This window comes from Lepisosteus oculatus, chromosome 22 (assembly GCF_040954835.1).
Source record: "Lepisosteus oculatus isolate fLepOcu1 chromosome 22, fLepOcu1.hap2, whole genome shotgun sequence".
NCBI lineage: Eukaryota > Metazoa > Chordata > Actinopteri > Semionotiformes > Lepisosteidae > Lepisosteus > Lepisosteus oculatus.
Window position 1 is genome coordinate 13,041,029 of NC_090717.1, and position 16,335 is coordinate 13,057,363.

Sequence of the window (16,335 nt, forward strand, 5' to 3'; positions counted from 1 at the left end):
GCCCAGGCGTGGTCTGGTCAAGTGAGCTCACAGTGTCATTCCAGCGAGATGCACCACACGTCCACGCGGTGTGAACTCACCACGCGGCAGAGGCCTGTGTGAGAGGGAGCCTTTCCACCACGCTGGGGACAAGCCATGTGGACAAACACCTGCCAACTCCGGGCTAATAAAGCCTACCTCACAGGACCGCTGATCCCAGCTCCAAGTTTCTGAGTCCAGTTGATGTTGTATTCCTCTAAGATTGAAGTCTCCTGTCAAAGAGATACAATAACTCAAATAAGAAAAAACAAAATGATGTGACTGGTTCTGTCAGTTAACGAATTAGCCCAAAGCAAGTTCTAATGACAGCCTCTTTCTCTCAGACGTGGGCAAGACACACCTCTGCCACAGTTAAGGCTTGTTCTTTCATCTCTTTGTTTCCTCGTATCTGGAGTTCACAGGTCTGCCCTGCTGGGAGAAAAGTCCTCTTTCCCCGCTGGCAGACACTGTCCTCTGGATGAAGCCCTTTAAAACTGACCACCAATTTATCCAGCTGACCCTAAATACCAGTTAAATACTCTGTGCAGCAGTCTGACACAGGGACGCGAGGAAAGTTGGACAATGCACAGAGTAAAACATGCAAAGTTAGGCCTATTCAAATAACTTCAGATTGTGCTGAATTGCACAATGGAATTTGGCACGACTACCAGTGGACCAAGGGGGAACAAGATGGGCAACAGTGGACACCAAAGGGTATTAAAGTCACCAGTGCGCACCAGAGGATGGATGCAAGCCATCACAGGCACAAACAGCAGCAGCACTCAACCATTATTAAATGTCTCTGGTCTGCCTGGGTAACACTCATTCTAGGACCCCATATTTCACTGCGTCACAGTACTGCTTTCCCAATACAGTGGTTTGAATAGGCCAGCTAACCTGTATACATACTGGAATCCACACAATAGCAGAATAGTAGAAGCCCTACTATGTAGGGCTCTCAATATCAAATGCACACTTATAGAAAGTTAGTATTTAAAATCCCAGCAAGGAGAGACTTCAGTAAATTAAGCCCACATGCCACAGCCCTAACCAGGAGTTAATGGTCTTCTGACGATGGAGAGATTGTAGGCCATTTTATTTTGACAGCGGTACACAGAAATTAGAGTGAGAATCAAAAGAAACATCTTGGTCATTTTGATTAACTGATTCATGACCAACCATTACTTGTACTGTCGCTGTGAGCACCAGATCACCTCATTAGCGAGAGAGTTCATTAGGAACAGTTCATCAGTCTTTACATTATCGATATTTTGGAAGCCACACTAAGCATGTGAATACACAGGCAACTATCCCAATGACTTCCACAGTAGGCTATCCAGTTGATGACAAATGTTAATCAGAAAGATGAGTTTACCTGTGTCACATCTGATAAAGCAGAATGTCAGTGTTCCTGCCACAAGAAGTTGATTTTGTGAATGTGTTGTGGTTATACGTGATAACTTTCTTTAGATGCTCGATACATATGAGCATACAGAATATAAAATACACAGATATGTGCTGGTGTGTATCCTGTGTTCTTGGAAAAAAAAGATCAGCATGCCCAGGGATAAAGTGATCAGATATTTTTCTTGGAAAGACAAAGATTGAACTAGTTCTGGACCATAACAAGATCTCAAGGACTTGTTAAATAGATAAAAGGTTGTTAAGTGAGAGGGCAGCCTACTTTACAAAGTACTTTACTTTATACTACTCAGGTTAAATTATTAAACTTCTTCAAACGCTGTGCTTGAAGATCTTGTGAGGAAGATGCACAGTTCAGGAAATGCAATAAGTCATATATGAACAAACGATTATAACAGAAAGCTCAACTTTTCCAAAGAATAAGAAGAATTGACAAAAAAATTTGAAGCCAACAAAGCTGTCAGGCTTTTTACTGCTGGAGAAACAACTATTTAAGGACTTAAGTGAGATTTACTTACACACACATGACTTGGCAAGAAAGTGAGAGACACAAAAATATTGCCAACTTTGCGTTTTGTACTCTCAGTCTGGCTGAGAAACACGAGAGGCATTCTGGTTTAGTTTTCTTGTCAGCTTGCTTCTTCCAGTTTAAGACTGTGTTAAATCATCCCCGAAGGCTTTAGCTTAAGCATAACTGCACTTAGTATGGGGAGGTAAGGATGAGTAAATGTGTTTTAAGCAAAGAAATTCAAATACAGAACATGAACAGCTGGACAGACAGCTGGAGACGACCCAGGAAACCTTTTCTCCTTTGCGGTGTTCGACTCGTGTGTTGAAGGCTTTCGTTCAGCTAAAACCAACCGTGTCATACATCCCGTTTCTCCTGTACGCCCCTGATCGCACAACACAAGGCTTTTCAAGTTACTGAGGATAAGACGCGCGACATACAGAAAACTGCCAGAAAGACACATGGTCAGACTCTCTACAGTCAGTCTACAGGGCAGTTGTCAGCACTGTTTAACAGGTATGTGGTAGGTGAGAACAAGGAAAAGGGCAAGAATGGGCAACACAGCAGAGTCTGGGGGAGAGGTTTTGGCTGCTCTGAGGCTCCACTGGCCCCTGGGTCATTATCTTAAGTGGCAGCTTGTAAAAATGAATCAGGAGCTGCTGGAAGTGCAGAGTCCTACCTCTTAAATCAGAATGACAAGGATCCAAGAGTGTGCCCTTAGATATCCTGGTATGAGGGCACAGCCTATTTATATCTCCTACTGCAGAGTGACAGGGGTTGAGTTTTAAATAGAGATGCTGATGTTGATGATGATTAAAACACTATTCTCTTTAGTCTTTTTAACTTTCACTCATTTTCTAAACCTGCGTGAAACCCCATGACTTGACCCTGCGCCTGTGTGTTTTTTTCTGTTCCGGCGCCTCGCGCGTCAGTCAAGCAGCTCGTCCTGCTCCTCATCTCGGTGGCGATGGTGACAGCTCCCGCTGGATCGCCAGAACACCTGGGCGCTGTGGACGCAGAAGCAGCACTATGGAAACACGAGGAGGGGTTCACAGGTTGATGCGTCGGCCCCTGTCCTGCGAAAGGCAGGGAGGGTCTCTCTCAAGGTGCAGAAATCACCTCCCCACCCTGGCCTGCGGATCATGCTGGAATTCCTCAGTTGGGTGTACTGGATGTCTCCACAGGGATCGGCTCATACCCTCCGTCAGGGGACACTGACAGCGGATTAGCCAGACCACGCCAGAATTGTGACGATTTTTCATTTTTTGGCAACAGGACAGGTATCAGATGATATATCATCTTCCACTGAAATCCAGGCAAACAGGCAGAAATCCATCTTCGGGGAATCCAGACATATCCAGCTAGCATTGTAAGTGCCTGTGCTCTGCTTAATATCAGACTAATTTCCCTGCCTGTGCCCCCACTCCTAACTGCTGATGTTACAGAAGGCAAGGCTGGAAATGGGAATTCCCACAACTCGATCAAAACGGCGCTGAAGTTGTCACGTCGCTACCCTAACACAAGCAGCGGCAAATTTTATTTAATGGTACCACAGTCAAACCACAATGCGCCTAAACAATAGTCCTTGTGATGGCGATACTTAGCATTAAAATGACAATGCCAGAGTGCTGACAACAACATACATAAACAAGACCCTTGTACTGACTTGGCGGATACCACACTACCATGCTCTCACATGAGCGAGCTCAGAGAACATGAATCAGTTACACGTTTGCCCTAAAGGTGAATGTAAGCCAGTAATGGTTAAGAGACAGTGAATTATTAAGATATCACTGAAACAACCCACTGCACTGTTTTGAACAAATAGGTTAGCGTGTCATATGTATTTATCAAGATTTTTTAATAGTGATTTCCCTGTAAAACTGCCTCCGCATCCAGTGCACACTCTTAATTACAGTAGACTGTATGTGATATCACAAGCCCTGTATATGGATATAACGGCGCTGTGGCTTCACTGTGACCTTAATATTCTGATCTGTTAAAATAAATCGGTTGAGCTCGTGGTTGGGCCTAAACTTTACAGTCAGACTACTTTGATGGTATTTCAAGAACACTTTTCCTTATAGCAATAATACCCGTGTAGGCAGATGTAGATGTTTTCTACAGGATCTGCAAATTAAGAAGTCATCCCATTTGTGCATGATGATAACATCACATGTCTTTAAGGATGACCTACAGGTGACATGGCTGTGTGCTAGAATTGCTTTCTGACAGCTCGTTGGTCCTGGGTTCCTGTTCCAGACTTGGGTGCCTTCTGTATGGAATCTCTGTGTCATCACGCATGTTAATGTGATTCCCTTGGGTCCTCTCGTTTCCCGCCCCCTTCCAAAGTCACAATGCCTTGGATAACTGGCATCTCTGGATGACCCCATGTGCTTCTGCGTGTCCATCCAGGGTGAGTTCCTGCCCTACGCCCCCTGTCTCCAGAACAGGGCTGCTCTGACCCTTTACAGGAGTGAACAGCTTTCTGACACGCATGAGATGGGTGGTGACCACAGTGGGAGAATACCAAACTGTAAGCATCACAACTGCAGCTGCAAAACCACTGACCAACACATGCAAAGGACACAGCACAGCATTTCAGTAACTTGCTACGAGTAATTTGATGCGCTGCAGGGACAGAACTGGGAACCTCCAGATAAAAAGATCTTAACCTTAATCATTAGATCACCAAGCTACTGAGAGGAACTCCACTGACAGTCATTCTGAAGGCAGAGTTACAAAAGAGGAAAAGAGTCTATGTGCCCGACAGACCAAGGCCCTCACCTGACCCAAACAGGACTGAAACCGTATGGATCTGAAAGAGGTGGAAGCTCACTGCTCAGGAGTTTGTAAATTTCAAAATACGAAAACTCCTTGCATGAAAGACAAAGGCAAAAATCCATATGTCCTTGCTGATCAAATAATAACTGATCAAATTAATACCTGTATTCATAAACAATTAACTTTTTGTAAGAGTTTTGTTTAGAAAATAACATATTGCTTATTAATAAAAATCAGTAATGTAATTCTACATTGCACTGGACATTAATAGATCCTATCATTAATACAATGCCCTCAATAAGTATTGGGATGGTGAAGTCAAAGTTATTCTTTCTGAATACTCAGGCACTTTGTATTTGAGTATACCTGATCAATAAGAGGCAAAAGTACAGAATGTCACCTTTTATTTCTAGATATTTCTACATATATACTTTAATGTGTTAGATTAATACCACTTTTAGTGTTCTATCCCCCCATTTCAGGTGAGCATAAGTATTGGGACAAATTAACAAAGGAAATTAGAGCAGTATAAAACTTTGTATTTGGTTGCAAATCGCTTTCACGCAATAACTGAGTCAAGCCTGTGACCCACTGAAACTCCTGGTTTGTTCTTTCGAGATGTTTTGACAAGCCTTTGCTGTGGCCATTTTCAGTGGTTGTTGGTTTTGGGGGGGTTCTGAAGCACGTGAAAGGCATGTTCAACTGGACTTAAATCCGGAGACTGACTTGGCCAGTCATAAGACTTCCCACATGTTTCCACCTGATGAACTCCTTGGTTGCATCTGCAGTGTGTTCTGGGTTATTGTCTGGCTGCATGCTGCAGTGCCAGCCCATGAGTCTGGGGGCATTTTCTTGTCAGGGGCAGACAAGACGTTCCTGTATACGTCTGAAGTCAATGTGTTGCTGCAATCATTAGTCACATCACCCATAAAGGAGAGCGAGTCAGTTCCAGAGGAGGCCATGCAGTCCCAGGCCCTGACACTGCCTCCACCACGCTCTGCAGATGAGCTGGTGCTGCAGTTCGGTTCTTTCTCCACACAATCACCTTGCCATCACTTGGGTAGAGGTTTAATTTTTGTCTCAGCTGTCCACAGCACGTTGCTCTAAGCACTTTCTAACAAATCGTAACTTATGGTTCTGATCAGACCTTCGCACCCCGCGGGGTAGCCTTTACGCAGTAACTCAGCTGTGGGAGTCTCCTGCGGACAGAAGACTGGGGATACGTTCAGCCATGAACCGTGGAGGTTGATGGCGATTTCTGCCACAGTTGTTTTAGACAAATTATCAGAGCTGTTAAGAAAACTGCAGTTGTTTTCTATCTTTTCGAACTATCAACCGCAGTTGTTTTCCTTGGCCGACCCGATTGTTGCTGACGGCTAAATACACAAGTGGTTTCTTTTTTTTCCTAAGATGTTCCAAATCGTTGATTTTGCCCCATTTCCGTGCTCCTGTGAGTTCTGACTGAATTCTTCTTTTCTTTCAGCATTCAAATTGCTTGTTTTTCTTTCATAGCCAGTTCTCTAGTCTTCATGTTAGTTTAGGCCTTATGACTACAAAGGCAGACAGCACTACATATTCACAGCTCTTTACTGGGCACAATCAGTGCAACAGAAACACCTGATCAACACCCAACACCAGGCAGCCCACTGTCCCAAAACTTACTCTCGCCTGGATGGGGATTGCACACAAAAAGTGCTCTTCATCCAAAACAACACAAGATAGAAGCACAGAAATACCCAGGAATAAAAGGTGACATTCTGTACATATGCCTCATATTCATCTTTTAATTCATACCAAACTGCTTGCATTTACAGAAAATATAGCAATTTCGACTTCACTCCCAATAAATATGAAGAGCACCATAGCCTGCACTTCTTTGAACAGCTATAAAAAAAGGAATGGGCAATCTGATCATTAAGTGAACTAATTTAACTCTGCGGAATCAGATTAATCAACTTGCTGATGGACAAAACCATTTAAAAAGTTCCAGAAAGGGAGATCTAAAATTATTAAAAAATGACAAAACCAGAGTTTTTCCAGCAGTATGCAAAATATGTTGGAAAGTAGCAGTGTGTATACACATATCACAAACTTAATGTACACTGACTGTGAAAGCGATAGGTTAGTAACCTGGTTGTCTTACTGACATAACAGCTGTGTAAGGCAATCTGTGTATCAAAATAACACATAAATGACATTAAGAGACTACTAACGTCCAAATGACTTCTTAAAAAATATCGCGATTCGGCATGGTAGTGAATGTATAGACGTGCAGAAAGCATTGCTTCTGTCTTCCCGTTGACAAACCACGAGGGTACAATTAATATTTCAAGTTTCATACTGAACTGCTAAGTTCAGCTGAACCACATACACACGCATTCGTTGCTACAAGCGGTGCAACTACACTGCACTCTTGACAAAATTGTCTCACAATTCCAACAGATTAAGCCTTCCAAGTACAGCAGTGAAAAAGGGCGAAACAGAAACCACAGTCCGACCGAAAATCTCAAACTTGTTGCTCGGCGCTCCTGGCGACGGTTTCGCGAATGCACATCTGTAATGAAAACTGTGGAAAGGGGCCCGTATCCACAAGTGCACGGCGCACCGTGACAAAACGCGATGCAAAAGTGTGCGTCTCTGTTTACTCCCAACACGCTGCGGGAGAAACGCTTCTCGAAAAGTGAAAGTCGGGAGCGATCTCACCCAATGGGGCTTCGTTAATAACTAGTTCCAGGCTGGCGTTCTTAATGAGTTTGCAACGGCGTGGATAACAAAGCTGTTCCTGCTTATCGCTACAGCTGACAATATCAAAGCATCCTGCCGCAGAGCACCGGACACTCCGTGTGGCTGTTTTGGTTCGGGGTTCTCCTTTAAGGTCCTACACCGGAGTGGGGGGGACCTACCTTAATAAACTTGTCCACGTTGTTGTCCTCCGACATGGTGCTCAGCCTGGTCCCTCCTTGTACTTTCTGCTCGTTACTGTACCGAAACGATACGAAAAGAGGCGGGGGGGAAGGGCAGCGAAAATAAAAAAAATGTTTTTGTTAATATTCTACCCGAGACTCAAGGTGACAGTCCATAATTCCGGCTGTTCGGCGAACGACTCCTTCCCGGCGAGGGAGCGCAGAGTCTGTGGAGGCGACCGGGGGCTGGCGGAGCCGGCTAGACGGATCGTCAGACAAAGGAACGGGAGCCCTCCTCCTGGCTTCACCGTAACGATCATGGAGAGGGAGAGGACTGGGGCTCGTGTGGGAGGCTGACACGGAGAGGGACGGGGATCGGGAGATGAGATCACCAGCGTCAGGGAACGGAGGGGGGGGCTGGGGTGGAGGCTGGAGACTGTGGTTGAGAGTGGACTGCCGGGGACAGGTGGAGGAGACGCCCGGGATAGAGAACAGCAGGCAGGCTAAGGAAGGGGGAGGAGGAGGACGACGGAGGGACAGGCAGAGAGTTTTTGCAGAAATCGGCCGGATTATGTCGCCATTGAGCGCAGGCAGAGACACCTCGGCCCTCGCTTCGAAAGAGAGGGGGGGGGGAGACGGCAGCTGGACTTCAGGCCGCGGCTTGGCTAAAGCACCCGATGGCTCATTCCCGGTCTTAAAGGTGGGGCGTTGAAAAGGGTGACAGCTCGAAAACCAGACTTTCTTGGGTCCGCCAACTCCAGCCGCCGCAGATCATCCACAGGCTTCAATTCGCAGGAGATGCCGGGGATGGAAATGCACCGGAGCGAGGGTGCCTCATCTTACGGCCTGCTCCAATACAACACAGACACCTCTCACCTTATGTTCAACAATACATCTCTCTATCTATAAAATACTATCATTTACACACAAGACTTTTAAATTATTTAATTCACTGTTTAAATTTGGCTAACAACGTTTTTCTTTTTTAAATTCATCAGGCACCTCATAGACACCTATCATACTTACGCGTAGTGAACCGGGCCATTGGGGTCCATCTTGCACTAGGAACGTGATGATGATGATGTCATAGCTGTTTGAAGGAAGCTGGTTCGAGACGTCCCGTGGTTTCAGAGAATGCGAGAAAATGGCTAAAATTAACTTTTGAGCATCTAGAAATAGCTAGTAATTGCAGCGATATGACTCAGTTTTTTAATCGAAGAACCTTTAATGCTAGAATGTGTTGGTTGCATAGGAATCATGCTTGTATTGAAATTCACGATTTTAAATTTGCAAACATAAAGACGTAATTTTTCACTTTGTGATACATTTCTGTTTTCTGTCTTTTCTGTTTCCGATTTAAATGCCGAATTACACATTTCAATACCGCTGGATAGTCATTCAGTCATTGAGGAGGTTTAAAATTTTAGGTTTGGTCCCAGATAAATATTTTTTTCCATTCTTTACCATTGACGCAAACGTGCGTGTGATTCAACAAACACTACTCAGGCGTGACTTAGCTGGTAAAAATTATTTTAACCGCTACAAATCACAAACTGAAACTAGATTCGTGAGCCGTTGGAGCCTCTTCAAATCGCGACATCAGATGTTTTCTAGCACAATTATAGTCAACAAATCATTTGTAAATAGGTAAGTAGTATTGAGAATTGTGTTTGTTTATAAGTAACGCAAAACTTTAATTTTAGACAAGAATTGTTCCCCCTATTCATAATATTATTTAAGACTAGCCATTAAAATATTAATCACAAATAAACTGTATACTGATGGAAAAAAGAAACGCAACATTCTGGACTGAGAATGCTATAGTTATAGCTCTGACCAGCAGTACAGTTTGTGCAGTGAGGCATTCCAACTTGCCAATCACACGAAAGCTCGTTCGGTGTACTTTTACTCAATGAGGTCCGGATGGAACACTGCCTGATCAGGTCACCTTTAAAAAGGCCTTAATTCAACGCTTAGGTCACTGCAAGAAAAAGGCCACACTTAGTTTTCTGTGCGTTCCATAATGCCTCGAATGTCACCAGAGGATAGGGAGAGGGCCATTGGCATGCTGCAGGCAGGCATGTTATGTGCCAGCGTTGCCAGACACTATGGAGTAAGCCGCTCCACTGTGTCCCGACTGCAGAGAAGGTTTCAGCAGACCGGCAGGACAGATGACCTTCCAAGATCCGGTCGCCCTCGGGTGACCACACCAGAGCAGGACCGACACATCAGACTGGTCCACCTGAGAGATCGTTTCAGACCTGCCACCCGTACTGCTGCTGAAACTATCAGTAGACACAATGCCCGCATCAGTGACAGGACAGTGAGGAACAGGCTTTATGCTTTTGGCCTTAGAACAAGGCGACCTGTCAGGGGCCCTCTGCTCACACCTCCTATACGTCACATCCGCCTGGCTTGGGCCAGACAGAGGCTGCAATGGACTCGTCAGCAGTGGCATCAGGTCCTCTTCACGGATGAGTCACTCTTCAGCCTGTTCCACACAGACGGTAGGGCCAGAATGTGGAGGAGGAGAGGACTGAGGTATGCTGATGCCTGTGTCCGGGAAACTGACCCCCAGGGTGGAACCGGAGTAATGGTGTGGGCTGGTATTCACCATACAGGCCGGACGCAGCTCCACTTCATTGAGGGCCGGCTGAACGGGGTGCGTTATAGGGATGAGATCGTGCAGCAGATCATCATTCCCTATGTGAGGCAACACGACCTGACCCTACAGCAGGACAATGCCAGGCCACACACAGCGGCTGTGGTCAGAACTGCCCTAAGGAATGCTGGTGTGCAGGTGATGCCTTGGCCTGCCTTCTCTCCGGACCTTAACCCCATGGAGCACCTTTGGGATGCCCTGGATCGCACCATCCGGAGACGTGACCCTCTGCCTACCAATGGCCAGCAGCTTCGTCAGGCCCTTCTGCAGGAATGGGATACCATCCCACAACTGCAGGTTCAGAGGCTCATTGGCTCTATGTGCCAGCGGTGTCGAGCAGTGGTGGCTGCAAGAGGCGGCCACACAAGATACTGAAGGACTGCAAGAAGGCTGTTGTTAAGGTTCACAGTTGTTAATGTTTTCCTGTTGTTTTTGTTGTTGTACTGTTTTGTTTTCCTATTATTCTCACTTGTTTATTGTTATTTCAGCAATGAAGGTTGAAATTTCAGTCCAACAACGCGTGCTGCGTTTCTTTTTTCCATCAGTATATTTTTTATGTTTAATCACAGTATCCCAAAATGTTTTTTGCAGAGATGTAATTACTGGTGTACCACAGGGATCTGTACTAGGAGCACTGCTGCTTATAATTCGTGGTGATTTAAATTCCAGTATAGTTAGTAAACTATTCAAGTCTGCAGATTATGTCAAATTAGGAAGATTTGCAAACACTGTAGAAGCGGCATGTTTTTAGATAAATGTGGATTGTAGATGCCATGTCATCTGAACAGGAAGCTAGTGCTCAGCTTATGTATGTAGAAGCGGTTCGTGCATGATATTTATACAGCTAACAGGAAATTATGGTGAGTTAATTCCTGATAGATCTCAGAAAAACAAACTTTACATCTGTAAGATTTTGAATTTCTTTTAATTTGTTTCCATAACACTAGCAAAATGGAACCAAACCCCAGATTTGAGACGTTTATTCAATAGCAGCGGTTACGTGGAAAAATTAGTTCTGGCCACTTAAGCGGACAATTGGCTCAATTAAGTGGTTTGGAGAACATCTGAAATGAAGACAAAACCCTGTAGTTCTCGGTTACTACAGATGGCCCTTCCTGATTTCGTGAACCAAATAATTTATTAAATTGATCTGAATGCATTTGTTCCAAGTCCTCACAAAGGGATGATTTAAGGGTGACCTGCATCCAGATTGTGTCTTTCTAGCACCATGATTAGCCAGTCCTTTTCTATAGGTTTTTGAATAATGCACCATTTTATGGTTTGTCAAAGCATCGCTTGCCAAGATTTTTTAAGAGCATCGTTTTGGTCACCTGGTGCATTCTAGAATAGTTGCATAAGTGATCAATACACATTGGTCTTTCATTACCTGGAGAGGTATAAACTGGCAGAGGTGTCCCCTGTGCATCGTAAGGATGGGGAGACATTCCATCAGTGAAGACATGCTAGATCACACTCACATCCAGGCCAGTTTTCCCAGACACTGATTAACCTAACAGTATGTCTTTGGACCATTGTGGGAAATTCCTCTTCAGAAGAATCAGGGCAGAACAGTCTTGTGCAGATTCAGTTTTGCTGAGCTCAATAAGGACAGCAAAGCGCGCTGGGTCTGTCCTCCAGAACATAAAAACTGCAAGGGTTTCCCAGCTCTTACATACAGTAAGTCCACAGGCTCAGAAAGACGTTTCTTTCACACTTCAGATGTTTGTTCTATCACCTGTAAGTTAGTTTGTCCTGTCCTTGTGACAAAATTTGTTTTCACACTTTGGTTGTATCCCATTAGATTAGATTACTCCCATTCATAACACCATATAGACTCACCGACAGACTCATTTTCTTCTAAATTCTCTTTATTCATTGTAGGTTTCATTTCACCCCTCTCTTCACCTATCCTAACTTCACACTAACTGATTGGCCACTCTGTCTGTCCCCTGCTCCCGCCTCCTGCCCCTCCTCTCTCCCAGCTCTTGTTCTCCTGCTACATTACCTCTGCCTACTGCCCCGTCGTTCTCACACCTGAAGAAGGCTCCACAGCCGAAACGTTGTGTGTTTTCTTTCTTCTCTTTTCACAGCTACCCACCTGAACTATAATAATACTAATTCATAACATTCTTATTTGCACAAAACATCTCTCATCTAGTTATATATATAATTATATATCACTGTTTCTGATACCATTCTTGATCCACACTTGATCAGTTATGAGTGAAAAAATTAATGTGTAGTTTGATACTAATATCAAACAGAGTTTGAAGGAGAAAAGGATGATAACGAAGAAAAAAAACAATGTGCATTTTACCTTTTATATCTGAAAATGAGAAAATTAGAGAACTTAAAAGCTCTTCTATGCATTTTTACACATTCTTTACTTTCTGTCTAGGGGAAACTAATACCTGTCATATGTCCAGAATTACAGGGATCTGGCCACTGTTCCTCCTGTGATGGATGGTTACAGTATTGCAGTACTGGTGGATCAAGGCCTAATTTGAAATATTCTAAGGACATGCTATAACAATCTGAGTCAAAAAATGGGAGAGATATGAAACTAATGAAGCAACTTAGAACTGAAAGCACAGATCTGTAAATAATACAAAGTACTCCCTTTAAGAGAGCTGTAATTCCACCGATAGAGCCTAATTATGTTTTAATTGCACTGATATTACAACTTTTTTAACTTAATAAGAAGCCCCTCTTGCTACTGGGGGGCTTTCTTTCAGGAAAGGAGAGGGGCTGCTCTTCCCCCATGGAAATGGCTGTTTTGTTTCCGAGCTCTCCTGCTTCGAAAGCTTAGTTGCTAGGAGACCACAGCATGAGCTGCAAAAACAAATTTTGCTGAATCTCCAGTGAGGCCTGAGGTAGGGTTACTTGCCTTAGGATGCAAAGATCTAATCAAGACGAAAATGCTGGGCTATCCAAACAGAGCAAGACCCTTACAGGTGACAGCTGTTGAGAACAGGTTACACTGTTGTTGTGGATAAAACACTCTGGATTGACTCTGAAAGAAGGAGGTAGTGTCCATCAAGATGAATTTCAAAACCTTTTTTGCATTTCCTGATGGTAGTTCTAAAAAAAAAACATTAAACCCACCATGGGACAATACACGTTTTTAAACCGAAATACATTTTCCCCACCAAACAAAAAGCTTTAAGGGATGTGTTTAAAGTTTGTAGTGGTAACATGTCTTCTTTAGTTGTTTAGAGTTAATTTCTGTGTGTCACGCAAGTATCTCTCAGCTAAAGTACAGTACAGAGGAAATGCTTTGTATTCGTTGATCAGTTTCACACAGCACCAGGATTATAATGGTCGTGTCTCAACACCCTAACCAACGCAGTTTCCCTTGAACTACTGTGACAAGTCAACATGGAAAGTGGGAAAAACAGCTGACGGACTCAGTGGAGCATTCTCTGCGCTCCACCAAACAAGTCAATATCGGTGCCTATCCGCAAGACGAGAGGGGAGCTGAGCGCCCTCGCAACTCGAGCGCATAATGAGAAATACGGAAAAGCTGTCAGAAGACTCAGCATTGGAGAGAGGTCAGTAAAACGGGGTGATCCTCGCTCTGTGGACAGAGCAGGAGAGCCTGTCAGACAGCCAAAGAATGAAAGGCCAGTACGTCACTTAGACAGAGTCCCCCGACTCACTTTTTGGATGAAATCAGGAGAATCTTGAATCTGCTGTAAACAGAGAACAGGAAAAATTCATACGGTATTACTACACCACAACATAATATAGGTCAGCCCACTCTCATGTACTGAGGAGCCTAGATTGTCACACTGTGTTCCCCTCATGATCCTATTTCATATCAAGTGTCGAATACCAGCAATGTGGCCAACTGGCATGACTCCTGTGCCAGGGTCACAAAGTGGGTATAGCTTGTATCATTCAGTGCAGTACTGTGCATCACAATGGTCATGTAAAAACTCAGAGGGGGGGAGCTTTTGTGTTATTTTCTCAGCAAGTTTATAAATCACGGCAAGACTGTCTTATCAGAGCCCACCTCTCACACCCACTTCTTCTGTGGTGTGTGAAGTCAGACGAGCAAAGTGGAACGGAGCATGTGTGGCTCTTTCCTGAACAACAGCACTGTAAAGCACCAAACAGGCAGACTACATCTAATCTTGATTCAACACTAGAGACTGGCATGCCCCCCTGAAGTGACTGAGTTCAGCCTTGAACATACCCATGGCCCAGAGGCGCTGCTCTCTTGTTGACCGCTGGGACCTATAGGTTTCTCTCTGTATGTTTCTCGATTGTCACAAGGTTTGACATTGGACAAGTTAAAACACCTCGTCACCTGTGCCCAACCCTCTGACTAGTTTAGAGCTTATGACATATTTGTATGGATCTTGGTCACGTGGTCACTTAATTAAGCAAACGGATACCAAACATGTAATCGAAATTCAAAATCGGTATACTTTATTTCTCTAAAACGTACTGTACAGTAGATGCCCAGTATATTTTGGAAACACGTTTCTTACAGTTAATCTGGACGGACGAGTGTTGTCTTTATACTGGGACAGAAGTAACTGAGGTCGCACACCCCATTGGACACTAACCGAACATCCGAACACTGTTGAAATGCTCTGTACAGTCCAATGCAAGCGATTCCTTGAAACTAAGAAAAATAAAGCAGTTCATACAGAAAGATAACAGTAGCTTTCTAAATTAATGAAATATCAACCTCTTAAGAATTTTCTACTCTTAAGATTTCGATTCTTATTGTTTTCGGTAATAAGAGACGTATAAAAATAATGATAATTAAAAAGGAATGTGTACGGCAATGCGTTTCATGTCTTTAATTTCTACTTGTGATGCAAAAAGCGTCGCCGGAATCAGCCGACAGGTGGCGTCACGATCCTGATCAAAACGCTCCGATTATCGGAACCTGTCTACAGTAGCTGATGCCCGTCTGTAGTGTCCCAGTGACTCTTGAGTGCAGGGACTGGCGGTGATCGCAGGTGATTTTACCACAGCAAACACCGCTCAAGGGCACATCATCATAAATAAAATCTGCTCTGCTGTTCGATAAGTAACACAGCGTTGGAAAGTCAGAGAATAGCGAAGAGCTACATCTACCAAGCGGCGTTTCGGGATTTACCTATCACGGCAAAACATATGACATGCTTTTGGAATGACTTCAGTGGCACTTAAGTAATATATTTCTTCAGCCGTTCTCCTTGGGGTTTTCTTTAACTTTAAAGCAGCAATTAAAGATGAAAAAAGCAATAGGTCTCACAAGGAACTATTCAATCAAGCGTTTCTGACTGAATTCCCGGAGGGCTTCGTGCTCCTTGTCTTCTAGTATCAGTTCCAGCCTGAGTAGAAAATGAAGCATTTCACGTAACTGTCCAATAGTGCATAAAGCGGTTAGAAAATTGATGGATGGGTGGATGTACATAAGATTTTTTCTTAACGTCTTTTCCCGTTATTTGCTTAACGCATACAATCCATTAGGTATTGTTAGCTGTATAGGAATAGGGCTCTTTTTATTGAATACACTGCGTGTTCAATGAAGTATTTCCGTGCTACCAATCACCAGCAGAGGGACAGAGAGGCCTATTGTTATAGCTGCTGCTTCAGTACAGCCAGTACCTTCAGGAACTTGGAAAAGCAGGGTGTTAATGAGTCCCAGCCTCAGGCCTAAAGATTAAGAAAGTGTATCTAAATGTACAGTAAATGTACTAGATGAAATCTATATTTAGATTTATAAATGTGACCAATTAATGTGACCAAGGAAAATGACTAATGCGGTAAAACAGCTTCTGCAGGGACTTTGAAGTCTGTTTAAGAGCTTACCTGAAAGTTCGCAGTCAACCTCTAGTACCAGACGCCTTTCCAATGTCTCCTGCCTTCTGTAGAAGAGATTGGCCAGCCATTATTTTTATCTGTGCGGATAACCTAGAGCTTTGAGCATTCTAGGCTAAGATGCACACTAGCAAGGATTAAGAGGTGGCAATGGGGCAAGACATTTATAGATGTTCACCGAACATAGTTCCATGAACTGTACAGGTCCAAGCACA

The 16,335-nt window shown here is 44.0% G+C and overlaps 1 protein-coding gene across 2 annotated transcripts in view; it reads right to left on the bottom strand.

Moving 5' to 3' along the window:
• Positions 1-8,455, bottom strand: part of mapkapk5 (MAPK activated protein kinase 5) — a 37,332-nt gene extending 28,877 nt beyond the window's left edge. The window contains exons 1-2 of one of the 2 annotated variants that reach the window (XM_006640281.3): positions 7,636-8,455; positions 178-251 (exon numbers count right to left, since the gene is read on the bottom strand). In XM_006640281.3, the coding sequence (XP_006640344.1) occupies positions 178-251; positions 7,636-7,671 (110 nt within the window). In that variant the 5' untranslated portion in view covers positions 7,672-8,455. Of the gene's footprint in view, positions 1-177; positions 252-379; positions 998-7,635 lie in introns of those variants that run through there. The other variant, XM_015366332.2, reaches the window with a different exon arrangement.
• Between the last annotated feature and the right edge of the window lie 7,880 nt (positions 8,456-16,335).